This window comes from Ursus maritimus, unplaced genomic scaffold (genome assembly GCF_017311325.1).
Source record: "Ursus maritimus isolate PB19 unplaced genomic scaffold, ASM1731132v1 scaffold_18, whole genome shotgun sequence".
Lineage (NCBI taxonomy): Eukaryota > Metazoa > Chordata > Mammalia > Carnivora > Ursidae > Ursus > Ursus maritimus.
Genome location: NW_024424230.1, coordinates 15,114,642 through 15,130,687, shown reverse-complemented (window position 1 = coordinate 15,130,687; position 16,046 = coordinate 15,114,642). Strand labels below are relative to the sequence as shown.

Below are 16,046 nucleotides of genomic sequence, written 5' to 3'. Positions count from 1 at the left end.
TTCCTGAGATGAGCAAAGGCCACATCCTCTAAACTTCCTTCCCAGTGATATGACATTGTCAGCTCATGTGCATGTCTGTATTCTTTCCAGACCTGCAAAAATTTCCCTAGTTCTTTGAAAGGGCTCATGAGACTCCAAAGGCCATAATTATGTAAGGCTTTTACTTAAAGGCAGAGAATGTGGTGTAATAAGAGAAAGAGAATGCAGCAAATATCTGAAGTCCTAGACATCTCAAGGGCAAGATGTCCAAGGGTCCTGTTCACTCCTACATGGACTGCACCGTGTCTCCAGGTTGAACCCCAGAATCAATATGAGAAATCATGGCTTTGTGAAAGTTCAAAGAGAAGCTTTCAAGGAGGCCCTGCAAGTCATCAAGCCAAGCTTATCAAAGCAGGTAGGCGACCTGCAAAAGGTAGGTGAAGAAGCTGACTCTGAAAGGTACCAGGGAACCTAAAATAGGGCATCCTAAACAGTGCAATTAAATTCCACTGCCCTGATTGTGACTCAGAGTAAAAACCAGACATGCACACTTCTCTTGAGATAAGTGCAGAGCTTTTTCATTCTATCAGAATGAAAATAGATCTCCACAAGTTCTCTCTTTCCTTTGGTTACTGGAAGTTTCTCTTACTTTCATATGAGCTCAGTTATACAATTAAAGGTATGATTGTTGTATTTTATACAGAACTTGTAGGTGATTTTTAATAGGGGACTTTCCAAGTTGTCTTGATGTTACTTAAATCAATAGTCCTCCATTATTTTTAACAATGGGAGTGACCACAGTTCATTGGGTTTACTATAATCCCAGTGGGCTGCAACACTTTTTGGAATCTGTATACTTTTTTTTAAGGTTTTGTTTTTAAGTAATCTCTACACTCAATGTGGGGCTCGAACTCACAACCCTGAGATCAAGAGTTGCGTGCTCTACTGACAGAGCCAGCCAGCGCCCCTGAATCTACACTCTTTATTGTATGTCTAACCTTCTAAGGTTACTAGATCCTGTTTCTTATACTTTAGGCCACTGGCTAGATTGCTACTTAAAAGAACTGTTTGCCATCTTACCTCACCAATTTTATTAAACTTCTGTTAGTAGAACTTGTCTCAATTATGCCTATTTCTTTTCTTTTCTTTTCTTTCTTTTTTTTTTTTTTTTTTTTTTGGTGTGTGTGTAGTGGTGGTGGTGGGGTGTCCTTGTAACTAGAACAGCTCCTTTGGTGCCCCAGCAGTCTCTTGCCTTCCCAGGCCACCACTGCTGACATTTGATTCATTGAGCACACTTTATAACAGGGAATTTAAAAATTAAAGTTTCAGTGAAAGCAAATAACATATTTTGATCTGTTTTTTTTCCTGTATGAAACAAATGTTTTTCTTCATTTATCTTGTTGGAATTAAAAATTCCATTAACAGAGATTCCTCTACATAAATATGGAAATAAAACCGATTTCTTGTTGAATAAGCGTAAGAGAGAACATACATGTAGGTAGGCCATAAAGACTATAGAGCCAAAATAAACTTCTACACAATTTATTTGGCAAAGCAGGTACAAAGTTCGCTTGGGAATGAGATAGCTATTTGTTTAGTTAATTGACCTCGTCCAAAAGAATAATAAAACTTCTTTTATCCTCCCAAGAAACTAATGGTTACACCTGACACTGTGCACCTAAAGATAGAGGAGCGAACGAATGGCAACATTTTTTCCTACACTTTCATTGTCATGCCCGAGCCTTACAATTGCCCAGTGAAGGAGGAAATCACCCCATTTCAGACCGCAGAGACCCCAAAAGGTTGAAGTGACCTGTGCTGGAACATGCAGTCAGTGGTGTAGTGTTATGACTCCCCTCCCTCCCTCCTTCCCTCCCTCCTTCCTTCCTTCTCTCCCTTCTTTCCTTCCTCCCTCCCTCCCTCCCTCCCATCCTTCTTCTTTTCTCTTTAAACAATAAGTTGGAGTTTATTTTTTTCACATCAAAGTAGCACACAGGGATGTAAGTTTGGTAAAATACTGCATTTGGCCACTCTTTCACTGTTTGGTTTTCTTTTATATCTTTTGTTCTCATTTTTATTCTATATAGTTAAGTTCATTCTAATTTTCTATACATGACTAAGCTTTTAAATTACTGCAACATGTTCAAGGCTCTCTCTCATTATTGGGAAAGTGGAATTTTCCCTAAGGGGAAATTATAATTAACTCGATTACCTTTTATACAGAAAATAAAAGAAAATAATATAGAATTATTTTTTAAGTCAGGTTTTTAAATAAACCTTTCCCATAATTGATTAACATAAGTAAGATGTTAAGTGTGCCTTGAGCTCTATATTATTTTTATAAATATTCAAAATTATTCTCTTTATAATTTTATCAGGAATTTTTTTGGTGCTCATTGATTCTTTATTCTATTCTATGTATTATATATAGATATCTACATATCCTAGGCCTTACATACACATGTAATTTGGAATATGTCAAGAAGCGATTTTGAGTGGTAAAGCTACAGCAGCAAATAAAGAAAAGCTCAGCTTTCAAAGAACATATAATTCTGGGGCGCCTGGGGGGCTCCGTCGGTTAAGCGTCTGCCTTCAGCTCAGGTCATGATCCCAGAGTCCTGGGACTGAGCCCTGCATTGGGTTCCCTGCTCAGCAGAGAGACTGCTTCTCCCTCCCCCTCTCCCTTGGCTGCTCCCCCTACTTGTGCTCATTCTCTCTCTCTCTCTCTCTCTCTCTGTCAAATAAATAAATAAAATCTTAAAAAAAAAACAACCTTATACGTCTTTGGGGGAGAGAGATAGTATACAATTAAATATATTTTAGGTACAATACTCTGCGGCAGTAACAAAGAGGAGCAAGTTACAGCTGTGCAACATAATAGAAATCTAGAGAAATTCTCAAGTTTTGCACAACATTGCTGCAAGCATGTTGGTTTATCCCTCTTAAGGGAACCTGCAATGGAGTCCAGTACCCTCTCTAATAATACCAATGGTCAAGTGCTTTTTCTTATTACCATACACACTTGCAACTCTGAGAACTCTGAAACACAAATCCGATAACGTCATTTCCACGAGAAACTCCACGATGGCTTCTTGTATCCTAGAATCCTCTTCTCAAGCTTTTCCCCCAAAGTACCTCAGTGAGTAAAGGATGCAGTGAAGGGTATGATAACCAAGGCTTGAATGATTGTTGAAGACTGTGAAAATATTTAAATCTTGTATTTTGATATAAATATACCAGCAGATTTACGCTCTATACATAATATGCTTACTTTAAAATAATATTTTGTTTAGAATTGCATAGTATAAGGAGAAAACTGTCATCTATTGATTTGTGGGTGCAATGCTGGCAAATTTTGCCTATTAATTTTAGAAAATTGAATTGAAAATTGACATATTTTCATTTCAGTTTAATTTTGATTCTCAGATTTTGTATTGCAATTTTGTATTAATCTTTGTTTATTAGCAAATTGAGTAACATTCATGATAAAGGAAGATATGTGTGACAATATGCTCCTTTCAAATACCAAGATTTTACTTTATCCTCTTTTAGCTTTATAGCTGTTAGAAAAAAGACCTTCAAGATAATTTATATTCTTTAGCATAGCAGTGTTGTTTGAACTAGCTTAGTAATAAAAATAAAAAGAAGGAAGGGGTGTTGGAAGAATATTAAGAATATTGGAATAATTCACAGAAGGAAGCGTTCTAGAAAGTAGGGCCACTCTGTTGCTGGGTGAAGTGGGGAGATACTGGGACCCTGGCCAGCCAGAACTGAAGGAGTCACCAAAGGTTCTTGGTCTTGTCATGAGAAGGAATTCAAGGACAGACATGCAGCACAGTTGATGAATAACAGAAGTGGGAATGTTTATTAAAGTGAAAAGTGCACTCTTGAAACATGACAGCAGGTGAGCTCGAGAGCCAGCGAGCTGCATGCCCCGGGGGTTGGGTTTCTTTTATTGACAGTTGTTAGTGGGGAGTGGAATATTGATTACTTGGGGCAGGGAAATAGTTTCTGGTTTTTTCTTCCTAATTTGGTCAGGGGTTTCCTGTCATGGCCACTGCCATCCTGGGCCTGTCTGGTTTGTTCCCTCTTGTGGAGGGAGGCCAGGATAAGCCTTGGATTTTCTAATAGCTGGCCATGACTTCCTCATTGCTGACCCTCAGAGTATCTTGTTAGAACCTAATTGCTTACTCTAACAACTCTAGAGTCCCTCAAAAAACTGAACCAGAGGTGCTTGGACCATTTTGGGGAATGACTCAGTTTCTCCTGGATATGTCCCGTTGTATAAAGGAGGTATGCGTGTTATTAAACTTCTTTTCATTTTTCTCCTGTTAATCTGTCTTTTATTATGGGGGTCTCAGCCACAAACCTAGAAGGGTAGAGGGAAAATTATTTCTCTTCTCTGAGCGATGCATCAGTAGAGGTCGTTTGACTAAATCAATGCAGGCATGTAAGTAACACTCACTTGGCTGTGGTTTGTAGGATGAGAAGAAAACAAGAGCATAGAGAAGAAATTCAGTTACGAGATATCGTTGGCAACGTAGAAGATGAATGAGACAAATTTGTGATTAGAAGTTGACTCCTCAAAGTGCGCCTTGATTGCACATGCCGTAGGTGTCTGAGCTCTAGGTCGCGTCTCTAACACTTCATCTCTCCATATAGCCTAGTACTTAGTAATTAGCGCTTTGACATAATTTAGAGGGAAAAAATAAAAGACTGTATTTAGTATTTATCCCAAGATTTAAGAACATAGATTTTATATTTTTTTCGTTTGCAATAGGAAGGAAGGTATTCTTTCATTCTTTTTCAATAATAATACAAAATATGACGATGGTACTCTTGCCACTTGACTTTCTCTGGGTCAGGTGTATTTTTTGGCCCTCACAGCAGGCGAGTTGAGCTGAGCTGATAGACCTTGCTGAGGGTGTTTAATTTGTTTTAACACGAAATAGCCATCTACTAAGTTCTTTGCTGTGCACCAGATCGATACAGACAGAGCTGAGTAAGGCACAAAGGTGGATAAGACACAATGCTGGTTTACTTCAAGGAACTGATAATGTAGTCAATGACGTAAAATGCATGTAAATAAGTATAGTCCAAGATATTTCATAAGCACTTTAAGGTAAAAACAGAATAAAACTTAAAATACTCCATGTTAATACTGAGGAAACAAAATTATTTCCTCTTAAGGTATTAAGAAGGACAGAAGAGACATAGGAATAAATAGGACTCAAATAATAAAGGAAATTTGAGGAAGGCATGCAAATTTGAGTTAGCAGTTTTCACAGAGCTTAACCTTTAATTTATGAGAGTAACTTTCACAAGGAATAAATGTATTTTGGACAGATACACAAGACCCGATCATCTGGTGTATACAGAGCACACAGGAGGCTAAGTGAATGAGTGTGAATGGGTAGATAGAACTCTGCCTCACTCCCAAAAAACTGAAGAGACGAGAGATAATGTACTATGCTCTGCTCTTTCCTAGTTAAGCATCGCCATCTCTTTCAGTTTTAAAGTTTCCTAATATGACAGGAGTCCAACTAATATCTCATTTTCAAATGGTTTTCAATTGTGTAAATCTCTATCTTTCATCTTTGCTTTTATTAGCATAGCAGTGTCCAGTGATTATAATGAGAGAGCATTTTTTTCAACTATTCAAATGTCATTTATTTAAGAAGCAAAATTTTTGCATAATACACTACAAAAGATCAAATAGATAAATAATTCAAGGAATATTTATGAGTTTATTCATTTGTTTTGCTAGTCTTCCTTCTCAGTAGGTGAATTAATGTGCGAATTAAATATTCATGAGCCAATTTGTGTTATTGGTTTATTTTGTGATATCCAGATGTTATTTTTTTCCCTCTTGTATTCAGTAATGATCATTTGAGATTCAAATGCAAACACTAGGCATAGTTGTCATACCTATATATCATTAAAAATGAATAATAAGGCACCATAAGAAAAAGCATTTTACTTATTGCTTTCTTTTCAATAAGACAATACCATTGGAATCTTATTTTCTACTTAAGAATAATTTTGTATCTACAACATCTATGCTTATAAAGGCAGCATTTTATAACATGGTAGTTTTAAAACTTTTGGTCTCAGAATCCCTTTTTATGCTTAAAAATTACTGAAAATCTCAAAGAAAACCCAAAGAATTTGTTTTATCTGGGGTATAACTAATAATTTTGGCTGTATTAGAAATATTGTAAATTAAAATTGGTAAAGTTAAAAATATTTATCAACTTACTTTAAAATAATAGTTATATATTATATTAACTATCATACATATTAACATTAATATCTTTATTTTATAAAACTACTCCTCCTTTCCAAGACCAAAATAAAAACCATACCACCATTCACTTGTCAACCCACCAGAATGGTTTCTGTTCTCAATATTTCATTGACACTTGTTTGGCAAGGACAACCAATATTCTTTATACTGTCAAATCCAACAAGTACTCCTTGCCCTTACGTTCTTATATTACAGGTTTTCTCTGTTGCACCTGAGGAAAATAATTCCTCCTTTCCAAGACCAAAATAAAAACCATACCACCATTCACTTGTCAACCCACCAGAATGGTTTCTGTTCTCAATATTTCATTGACACTTGTTTGGCAAGGACAACCAATATTCTTTATACTGTCAAATCCAACAAGTACTCCTTGCCCTTACGTTCTTATATTACAGGTTTTCTCTGTTGCACCTGAGGAAAATAATTAAATAAATAAATAAATAAATAAATAAATATATATGTGTGTGTGTGTGCGCGCACGCGCACATATGTGTGTGTATGTATATACATTATATATGTGTGTGTATATGTATATATATACACATATATCTATTTTTTGCTTTAAACAATGAATTGTTTTTTAAAACTTAAAATAAGAAAAATACCTTTACTCACGTATTTATCATTTTCAGCACTCTTCATTCTTTGTGTAGAGCCAAGTTTTTGAAAAATCTTTTCATCTTTTTTTTTACCCTGAAGAATATCCTTAATTAAGTATCTTGTAGTACTGTCAACAAAGTCCCATTTGTTTGTGATGGAGAATGTGACACAAAATTCTAGTTAGTGTCTAGTTAGTGTCTGCTTGGTTTCTTTCAGTACCTTAAAGAAGTCTTTTCTATTTGTTTATTTATTTATAACACAAGTAGAGGGAGGGGCAGAGGGAGAGAGAGAGAGAATCTCAAGCAGACTCCGCACTGAGTGCAGAGCCCACCAACACAGGCCTTGATCTCAGGACCCTGAGATCATGACCTGAGCTGAAACCAAGAGTCGAACCCTAACTGACTGAGCCACCCAGGCTCCTCTAAGGAAGTCTTTTCATTGCTGACAGTATTTCTGATGAGAAGTCTGGTCATTATTAACATTAGTCCCCTGTACATAATGAATCTTTTGTTGACTGCTATAAATTTTTTTAAAATAACTGCTTTCAGCAATTTGATATATGTATTCTGGTATGGCTTTCTTTCTGTTTATTCACCTTGGATTGTAGAGCATTCTGGGATCTGTGTGTTCATAACGTTGATCAAATTTGGACATTTTTTTAGCCATTATTCCTTCAAATATTTTTCTGCATCTCCTCTCTTTCTGAAACTCCAGCTAAGGATATATTAAAATGCATTATTTTGCTGCACATATCACTAGATTCTGGTCATATTTTTTCAGGATTTTTTATCCTTGTGCTTCAGTTTGGATAATTTTTATTGCCCTTTCTCCAAATTCATTAGTCTTATCTTTTTTTCCTGTAACCTCTAACCTTCTATTAGACCAAGCTAGTGAATTTTTCATTTCAGTTGTTTTTTTTCACCCCTAGAAATTCTATTTAATTTAGTTTATTGTTTCCATTTATCTTTTCATTATGTGCATGTCTTTGTCAAATCCTTGAATATATTTGTAGCAGATGTTTTTTGAAGTCCTTACCTGTTAATTTCAACATCTCTGTTGTTTCTGGTTCTATTTACTGATTTTTTTTCCTGGTTGCAAGTCACATTTTTTTTTCTACTTCTTTGTATATTTTATAATTTTTATGGGATGCTGGACATTGTGAATTTTTTGTTCCAGGCTGGGAGGGACTGATTGATTCCAGGTTATATAACCTGATAAACACTAATAACCCTTAGTTCTTAAAAATACCAAAAAAGTTGGTTGGTTTAATAGCCAGTTGTTCCATATATATTTCATTCAGTTATTGGATTAAGTTGTCTCTGAATAACAACAGTCATAATGAGATAGGTACTAGTTAGCTGTTTTATGGTTTACATAACTGGAATAACTCGAGGTATGCGTTGATTTTCCAAGGGTGCTATGAGTCAGTTAACGTAGATGTTATAGATCTGGTTCAGGCCAGATTATACTAAAACCTGTGAGATTCAACTTGGAATTATTTGTCCCTATTAGTCCATATTCTAAAATCATTCTTTGGGGCACCTGGCTGGCTCAGTTGGTTTCAGCTCAGGTCATGTGGGATTGAGCCCCACATTGGGCTCTGTACTCAGCAGGGAGTCTGCTTCACTCCCTCCCCCTTTGCCCCTCCACCTGTTCCCATACTCTCTCTCTCTCTAAAATAAATAAGCAAATCTTTAAAAAAAATCATTCTTCATAATTCAGGCTTGGAGAAAATGTGGAACTTCTGAGAAAAAATATGAATTACATGTGTCAACAAATAGAATGTGGAGTTATGAATGGCAGTTCAATCCCCTCAATGTAGACAGCCATTTAGGAAGGCTTCATCGAACTCAGGTGAGTGAAAGAAGTAATGTTGAAAGCAACGAATCAGTATTGCTTTACTTATTAATATTTTATGTTCAAGTAAAAGCATACATTATCTGAAAACAATTTCAAATTTTGATAACATCACAGGATCTATTTACTAAGTCACTAGATGGGCAAGAATAGTTAGTATGTTATGTTGTTTTAGCAAAATGAAGAGATTAAGGTTGGAAGATCTAGTTTTTGGTCAAAGATCTAGTTTTGGGGTCAAAACTCTGCCCTGACAGTTGCTACTTGTACTTTGTTGGGCAAACTCTCTTAAGTTTTCTGTAGGTTTCTACACTGTGGATATTGTGTTAGAATTATGTGTCTGTATAATGAATTATATATTTGTATAATGCAAATGGTGATCTACAAAAACAAAACAAAACTCTTTCTTTCAACTTTAAAGAGCAAGCTAATAAAAGAAAGATATCCTGTAGTTATCCGCAGGAAGTACAAAGAACAATATATCGTTTCGAGTATATTATATGATTGTGATCTTTTCTTCTTTCGGTATGTATAAACAGTAAGTTTACAAGTGCTTATGGGAAAATGAAGGTGAAATGAAAGATGAAAGAATCACATGAATGTAAAAGACCAGATAAAAGCATGAGTGATTTTCTCTGTACTTTGTGTATTTAGAATATCATGCTTCATGGTATTGTCAAAAACAATTTCTCAGAGATGAAAAGAAATTTTCCCAGAAGACATCAGTGACTTATGAAAACAGATGAAGTCAAACCCTACAAAGTAAACACGTATCAGTGTGTCTCTGGGTGTTTACAGAGTTATGTCTTTCTGTCCCACAAATTTAGCTGTTTACTCTATCTTTAAATTTGTCTTTCTCTTTGAACCCATATAATCAGAAATTATGTGGAAAGAAAGGCTGATAAATATGACCTAGGTGAAAGGAATGATGTAACCCTTCTTTGGATATTACAGTGTGACAACACATATAAATGTGTGAAACATTACATGATATTAAGCACTGTGAAAGTGTATAAGGAATTGAATTATACTTTTTCTCACCTTCAAAGTTTATACAATCTAAAGTCTCTAGAGTATCGACATAGGTAAGTTAAGAAAGAAGAAAATATTAGGTAACAATTTTCACAGTCTTCCATGCTTAACATGTTGTAATTCAAAAAATTTTTTATATCATGGTCCAAATATAATTTTTTCAACTTTAGTAGCTAATAAATGCACAAATGTGGGCAAGGCGCATAACCTTTGTGTGCCTCCCTTTCCTTATATGAAAATTAGTACCGCAGTCTCTGCGCATGGCCTGGATTGTTAATGCTTCCCAATATCCGTCTCATCTTTGTATTAGTAATGGTAAATCTCCTCTTCTCTGCTCACCTCTTCCCTCCCTTCTATACAAAGTGTTAGCAGGGAAGATGTCCATCCAGCAGGAGACTATCATTTCTATGCTAACCTCCCAGCAGCTCTGTGTGGCCATGGCCGCTCTCTGGTCATGTGACTAAGTCCTTGCCAATAAGACGTGCACTAGTTCTAGATCACACCTCTAGCGATAGTCTAATTTCTCTTATTTCCCTTTCCCCCATCCCTTGGTTTAGAATTCAGATACAGTGCTAACAAGCTAGCTTTGTGGATGAAAAGTGTGTGAAAGCAACAGTTTTGACCCGAGCTGTCCAGTCAGTGGTTACCAGCCTCTTGTGGCTGTGCAGCACTTAAAATGTGGTTAGTGTGACTGAAGAGATGAATTTTTTATTTTATTTGGCTTTAATGAATTTAAATTTAAAAATTTATACTCTAGTTATCAAAGAACTCTTTAAAAAATTTTTTATTTATTTACTTGAAAGAGAGAGAGAGCACAAGCTGGGGGGTGGAGCAGAGGGAGAGGGAGAAGCAGAGCCTCCCACTGAGCAGGGAGCCGGAGGCAGGGCTTGTTCCCAGGAGCCCGAGATCATGACCCAAGCTGAAGGCAGCTGCTTAAAGGACTGAGCCACCCAGGGGCCCCTCAAAGAACTTTTAAGTATGTTTGAAAAACACATAAATTAATCTATTTTTTAATCTATTTTTTTTCAACTGAAGCTTTTATGAAATCTAAATATGGACCAAGTATTTCCCAACTAACATGTAATTAAACATCCACTTAACATCCAATCGAGATGCAATGCATGTTTGAATTATAATATTTTGGATATAGTGGGTTAAATTGAATGAATTTTTAAAGTTAATTTCACCTGTTTCTTTTTATTTTTTAAAATGTGATTAATAGAAAATTAAAAATTACATATGTCCTTTACGTATATTTCTCAAGAGAGCACTGGTCTAGTGGATTGGAGAGCCACAAGATAGAAGGAACCCTGGTCTTTGGATGACCTCACGGACAGAATAATACAACAGCCCCGAGCCATTTACCAGTTTAGACTTGTATGTAGGAGAGCAATAAATCTTCTAATTGGCTTAAGTCACTATTTTGGTTTCTGTTAAAGTAGCCATGTACTGTTTTAACTAATAAACTACTTCATAGAGTTTGGGAAGGACTAAATGAGTTAATTCTCATTTTTTTAGAACAGATCATGTCTCAGACCAAAGGCTCAATGCCTATAAATTATTATCATTATTATATCTCTCGTTTCAATGAAATTTTCTACCCCCTTATAATTCTATATCATTTTATGTATTTGTATAATATAGTGCCATCATCATGATCAATTCCATGCATTTTTTAAAAGATTTATTTATTTGAGAAAGAGTGAGTGAGAGAAGCAGAGGGAGGGGCAGAGAGAGAGAGAAGCAGACTTCCCACAGAGCAGGGAGCCCAACGTGGGCTCAAACCCAGGACTCCAGGATCATGGCCTGAGCAGAAGGCAGACCTTTAACCAACTAAGCCACCAGGCACCCCTCAAATTCATGTATTTAAATTAGAATTCACTTTGGAAAATTTCTCAGATGGCATATGTTCCTGTTCTATAAGCTGTTAATCTCACAGATGATAAACAGCTCTTGCTCAGAGTTTTACTAATACACTTACTATGTTCAACCACCATCCCTTCACCATTATTTCTACAACCATACGGAAACCACAGTCACGTCACTGCACACCTCAAGGCCTTCTCTGGTTTTCTTTTCCTCTAAGGATAAGCACCAAACACATTCACACGCTCTTCCCAGATCCCCAGGATTACGTCTCCCTGTTGGTTTTCTGGGCTGTTCTCTACCCTGATTTTCTCTTATTTCTTCAATTGACATCTCAACATCTTGTGGATTTGTTTGATTCTTCCTTGAATATGTTCTCTTCCTTCAACATGTGGTTAAATGATACTTATCCTCCATGTTTTAGCTCACATGTTGTTCTCTTTAGAGAGGCCTTCCATGTTCGTCTCCTGCTAAATGTTCGCAGAGCACCTTGATGGCACCTTCCTGTACCACCCTGTCCCATGTCTCTTCTAGAATCTATGATTATCATCCTTACTATAAATGTAGCACTTTTCCCATTATTAAAATATGACACTTTTCTCTCCATTACTCACTTTTCTGCCAAGTTATAACTTCTTTAAGGGCAATATTTAATGTATATTTTGTACTTCCCCTCCCACATCAAGACAGAACTTCTTTTGTTTTTCTTTAATGTAAGCTCTACACCCAACGTGGGGCTTAAATTCACAACTGCAAGATCAAGAGTCTCATGATCTACTGACTGAGCCAGCTGGGTGCCCCAAGACACAACTTCTAATAAATGCATTGAACTGACAAATAAACTATACAAAAATTGACCAATATTTGTTGTGATAATTCAGAGAAAAATAAAGATCACATCAGCTTAGTGATGGAGATAAGAACATATTTATGGAGCTACTAAGATGTGAGTTGGACCTTCTAAGATAGAATTCAGGATAGGGTTAAGAGAGTAGATTCTAGAACCAGAATGGCTGGGATTGAATCTTGGGTCTGCCAATTAGTAGCTATGTGAGTCTTAGCAAATAACATGAATTCTCGGTGCCTTAGGTTCTTCATCTGTAAAATGGAGAAGGCAAACAGCAGTGTTATTTGTAAGGTTTCAGGGAGAATTCAATGAGTTAATACAAATTGAGCTTAGAAGACAGCTTGACACCTAAGAAATACTTGATAAATGTGTGTTAAATGTGACCTTTGAATTAGAAGAAAGGAAGAAGAAAGGCATTTAAAACAGATTAAATTTCACAAAATATAATGAGGGGAAGTAAGAAAAAGAATGAATGAACTTACTTTTGAGATGCAGAAAATTTCTGTAAATGAGGAGTAAGAGGTAGCATAAGGAAAGCGTCAGTAAAGGACTTTATCATATAGTGGTTGGCAAGTCAGTGCACACTTTTTGTCAGAGCAAGTGGCATTCTTAAAATTATTTTTTGTTTGTTTTTGTCTTTCAGGATTGCCAGAGAAAAGAGTGACATAAAGAATTACTGTTAGAAGACCTTAAGAAGCATTATCTCTTGATACCGCAAAGCCCTGAGTAAGTATTAGTACCATGCCCGCCTTATTGATGGCAGAACTGAGGTAAGGAGACATATGAAACAGAACAAGCTAATGACAATACCAAAATCATAGACCTTCTATGGAGATTCAACATATGAAAAATATTTAACACTGTACGAAATACAGCAAGGATCCAGGGAAAGAAATCTATAGGTGTTAATATTTCTGCCAATCATAAGAGGGGAGTATTGTCCTCTTTTTCCCCTTTGTAGTCCCATATAATGTCGTGTAATGTAAGAAATCTTTCACATTCTTTGTAGAGACAAAGTGTGGGTTTTAATTTCCATTTCTATGTGTTTACAAACATATACAATTAGGATAAGGTGAAACAAACAACAACATTAATTTCCCCTTGGGCTGGGGAGGGTTCTGTGCTGAGCATGTCTACAAATACAAGCCTGATTGCCAGCAGTGAGGACATGAAAGGGAAAAAAATGAGTGACAGCTAGAGTAATTTATGGCTCAAACCCATTTCCTCAGAATTGGGATTGAGTCTTGAATATTGATTGCTGGTGGTTATTATGTGTGAGAAAGGAAGGGGCGGGTGAGGAGCTTCCGGGATGAGCTTGGAATGTGAGGGACGATGCACTGCGCGAGCAGTGGGCATTTGTGGGTGGGCTTATTGACAGGGACAAGGGCGAGACTTGGAGTCATGAGAAGGGTTCGCAGTGGGCATTTGTGGGTGGGCTTATTGACAGGGACAAGGGCGAGACTTGGAGTCATGAGAAGGGTTCATCTTTGCAGGATGAAGATAATGGGACAATCTTCCTTAATGGATGTCACGACACTATTAGAGCAAAGTAGCTCTGCAGAGCATTGAAAGAAATGGAAAGACAGCTGGGGACTCCTTGGGTTTATTTTTTCTATTTTCCCACATCTAGTCCACTTCTACCATCATCAGTCAATTCCACTGGAAAGCAATGAAAGGGGGAAATGGTTTTCAAATCATCAAATGTGTATACTTTTGTTTGTTACAGGCTCTAAGTGGACTCCTTAATGAGGAAAAAGTTGCAGTAACTGTCTCAAATTGGGTTGGAAGTTGTAAATGGCTTTTGATAAACCACAATGTTTTTTCCATTATTATTAGAATATATTAAGAGTTACTTAATCATTTTATAAATAGCACACAATAGCCTAGGATAGAGGATAATGTATTCCAGGTGATTTTCTTATGTGAATCATCAGTGTTTTCTTACTCTTTCATTAACATGCTCAAACTTGCTTAATAAAGAAAAATAATGTTGATCAGCACGTTATTCAATAGTTGTAAATCTCAAGGGATAAGTGGACATTTGATTAATTCTGGAGAAAATGTGTACTTGGAAATGAGGCTCAGAAGTGATGACCATTATGTATTTTTGGATTATTTAAAATGTTAAAGTTTTCAGGCATCTGGGTGGTTCAGTCGGTTAAGCGGCTGCCTTCAGCTCAGGTCGTGATCTTGGGGTCCTGGGATCGACTCTCGCATCGGGCTCCCTGCTTGGCGGGGCGCCTGCTTCTCCCTTTCCCTCTGCCTCTCTCCCCTGCTTGTGCGCTCTCTTTCTCTCTCTCAAATAAATAAATAAACTCTTTAAAAAAACCTAAAATGTTAAGGTTTTCAATCCAAAGGCAAAAAGTAATACCTGTGTTACAAGTGTGTGACCTGTATCATTAACATGCCTGTGCATTTTTTCATTTCTATCCTAGAATGTTAAGTACTTAACACTTCACCCTGCTGATAAAAGTTGTAATTGTCACAAGGGAAGGTGAAGCCATTCCTTTTTTGACATGAAATCATACTTTTAAAAAGCCGTAATGTTTAAACACAAATACATTGCAATCGTCTTTTGTTTAATTCTCTAAACAAATAAAAGCATTGTCTCCCTGCCCTTTTTACAAATAATGAAATTGCTTCATATTTCTGTGCCATCAATAAAAAGGGCTTGAAGAGAGTCTATGTTATAAGTTACAGCAGGTCAAACCTTTCATGTTCAGGTTCTTTTCCATCACATAAAAGCACGCTCTGGCCCCAGGTAGTCTTTGAAAGCAGATAGTATTTTTTCACAGAACATGGATGTCAAGGAGTGTGGATATAGCCTGACAAGTAAGTGGAAATTTTGTGAGAAGTGGGAATTCAGTGGCAATTATTATTAACTGAAAGAGTGGGATTTTGAGTGTTACTTGTCAAAAAGTGCAGACTGTAGAACAAGTCTTATTTTATATGATTATTAATCACATATATTAATCATATATCACATATTTTGACAAAAACATATTAGCAGTCTTTGTCTTACTTACATATTTAAAACAGTCATTTTGTTATTAAATATAAATTTAATATAGTTTTATGTTGTAGGTTCAATGTGTAGTTGCACTATTAATGGAGGATAATTCTTATGCCAATATATCAACTCTTGGTTTTTATATCATTTCTTTATAAACATTTCTTTATAAACATTATAAACATTCTTTATAAACATAAACATATTCTCTATAAACGTAGATTTTTTAAAAATTTCACTTTTTCTTGTAATTGTTTCCACTATTTATTTTTTTAATAAGATTTTATTTATTTATTTGTCAGAGAGCAAGCAAGAGAGAGCACAAGCGGGGGGCGCGGCAGGCAGAGGGAGAAGCAGGCTCCCTGCCCAGCAGGGAGCCCGATGTGGGACTCGATTCCAGAACCCTGGGATCATGACCTGAGCCGAAGGCAGATGCTTAAGTGACTGAGCCACCCAGGCGCCCCTCCACTAATTATTTAAAAGGAGTTATGCTTCTAAAACTTTAGTTACTTTAGAATTTATTTATGTTATTATTATTCATTCTGTAGAGC

General features: G+C 36.3%; 1 protein-coding gene across 1 annotated transcript in view; it reads left to right on the top strand.

Moving 5' to 3' along the window:
• Positions 1-310: 310 nt before the first annotated feature.
• The window catches only part of LOC103676246 (glutamate decarboxylase 1-like), a 44,283-nt gene continuing 28,547 nt past the window's right edge, over positions 311-16,046 (top strand). Inside the window, exons 1-2 of the mRNA XM_008705411.2 lie at positions 311-412; positions 1,628-1,781. Of these exons, the coding sequence (XP_008703633.2) occupies positions 311-412; positions 1,628-1,781 (256 nt within the window). The remainder of the gene's footprint in view (positions 413-1,627; positions 1,782-16,046) is intronic.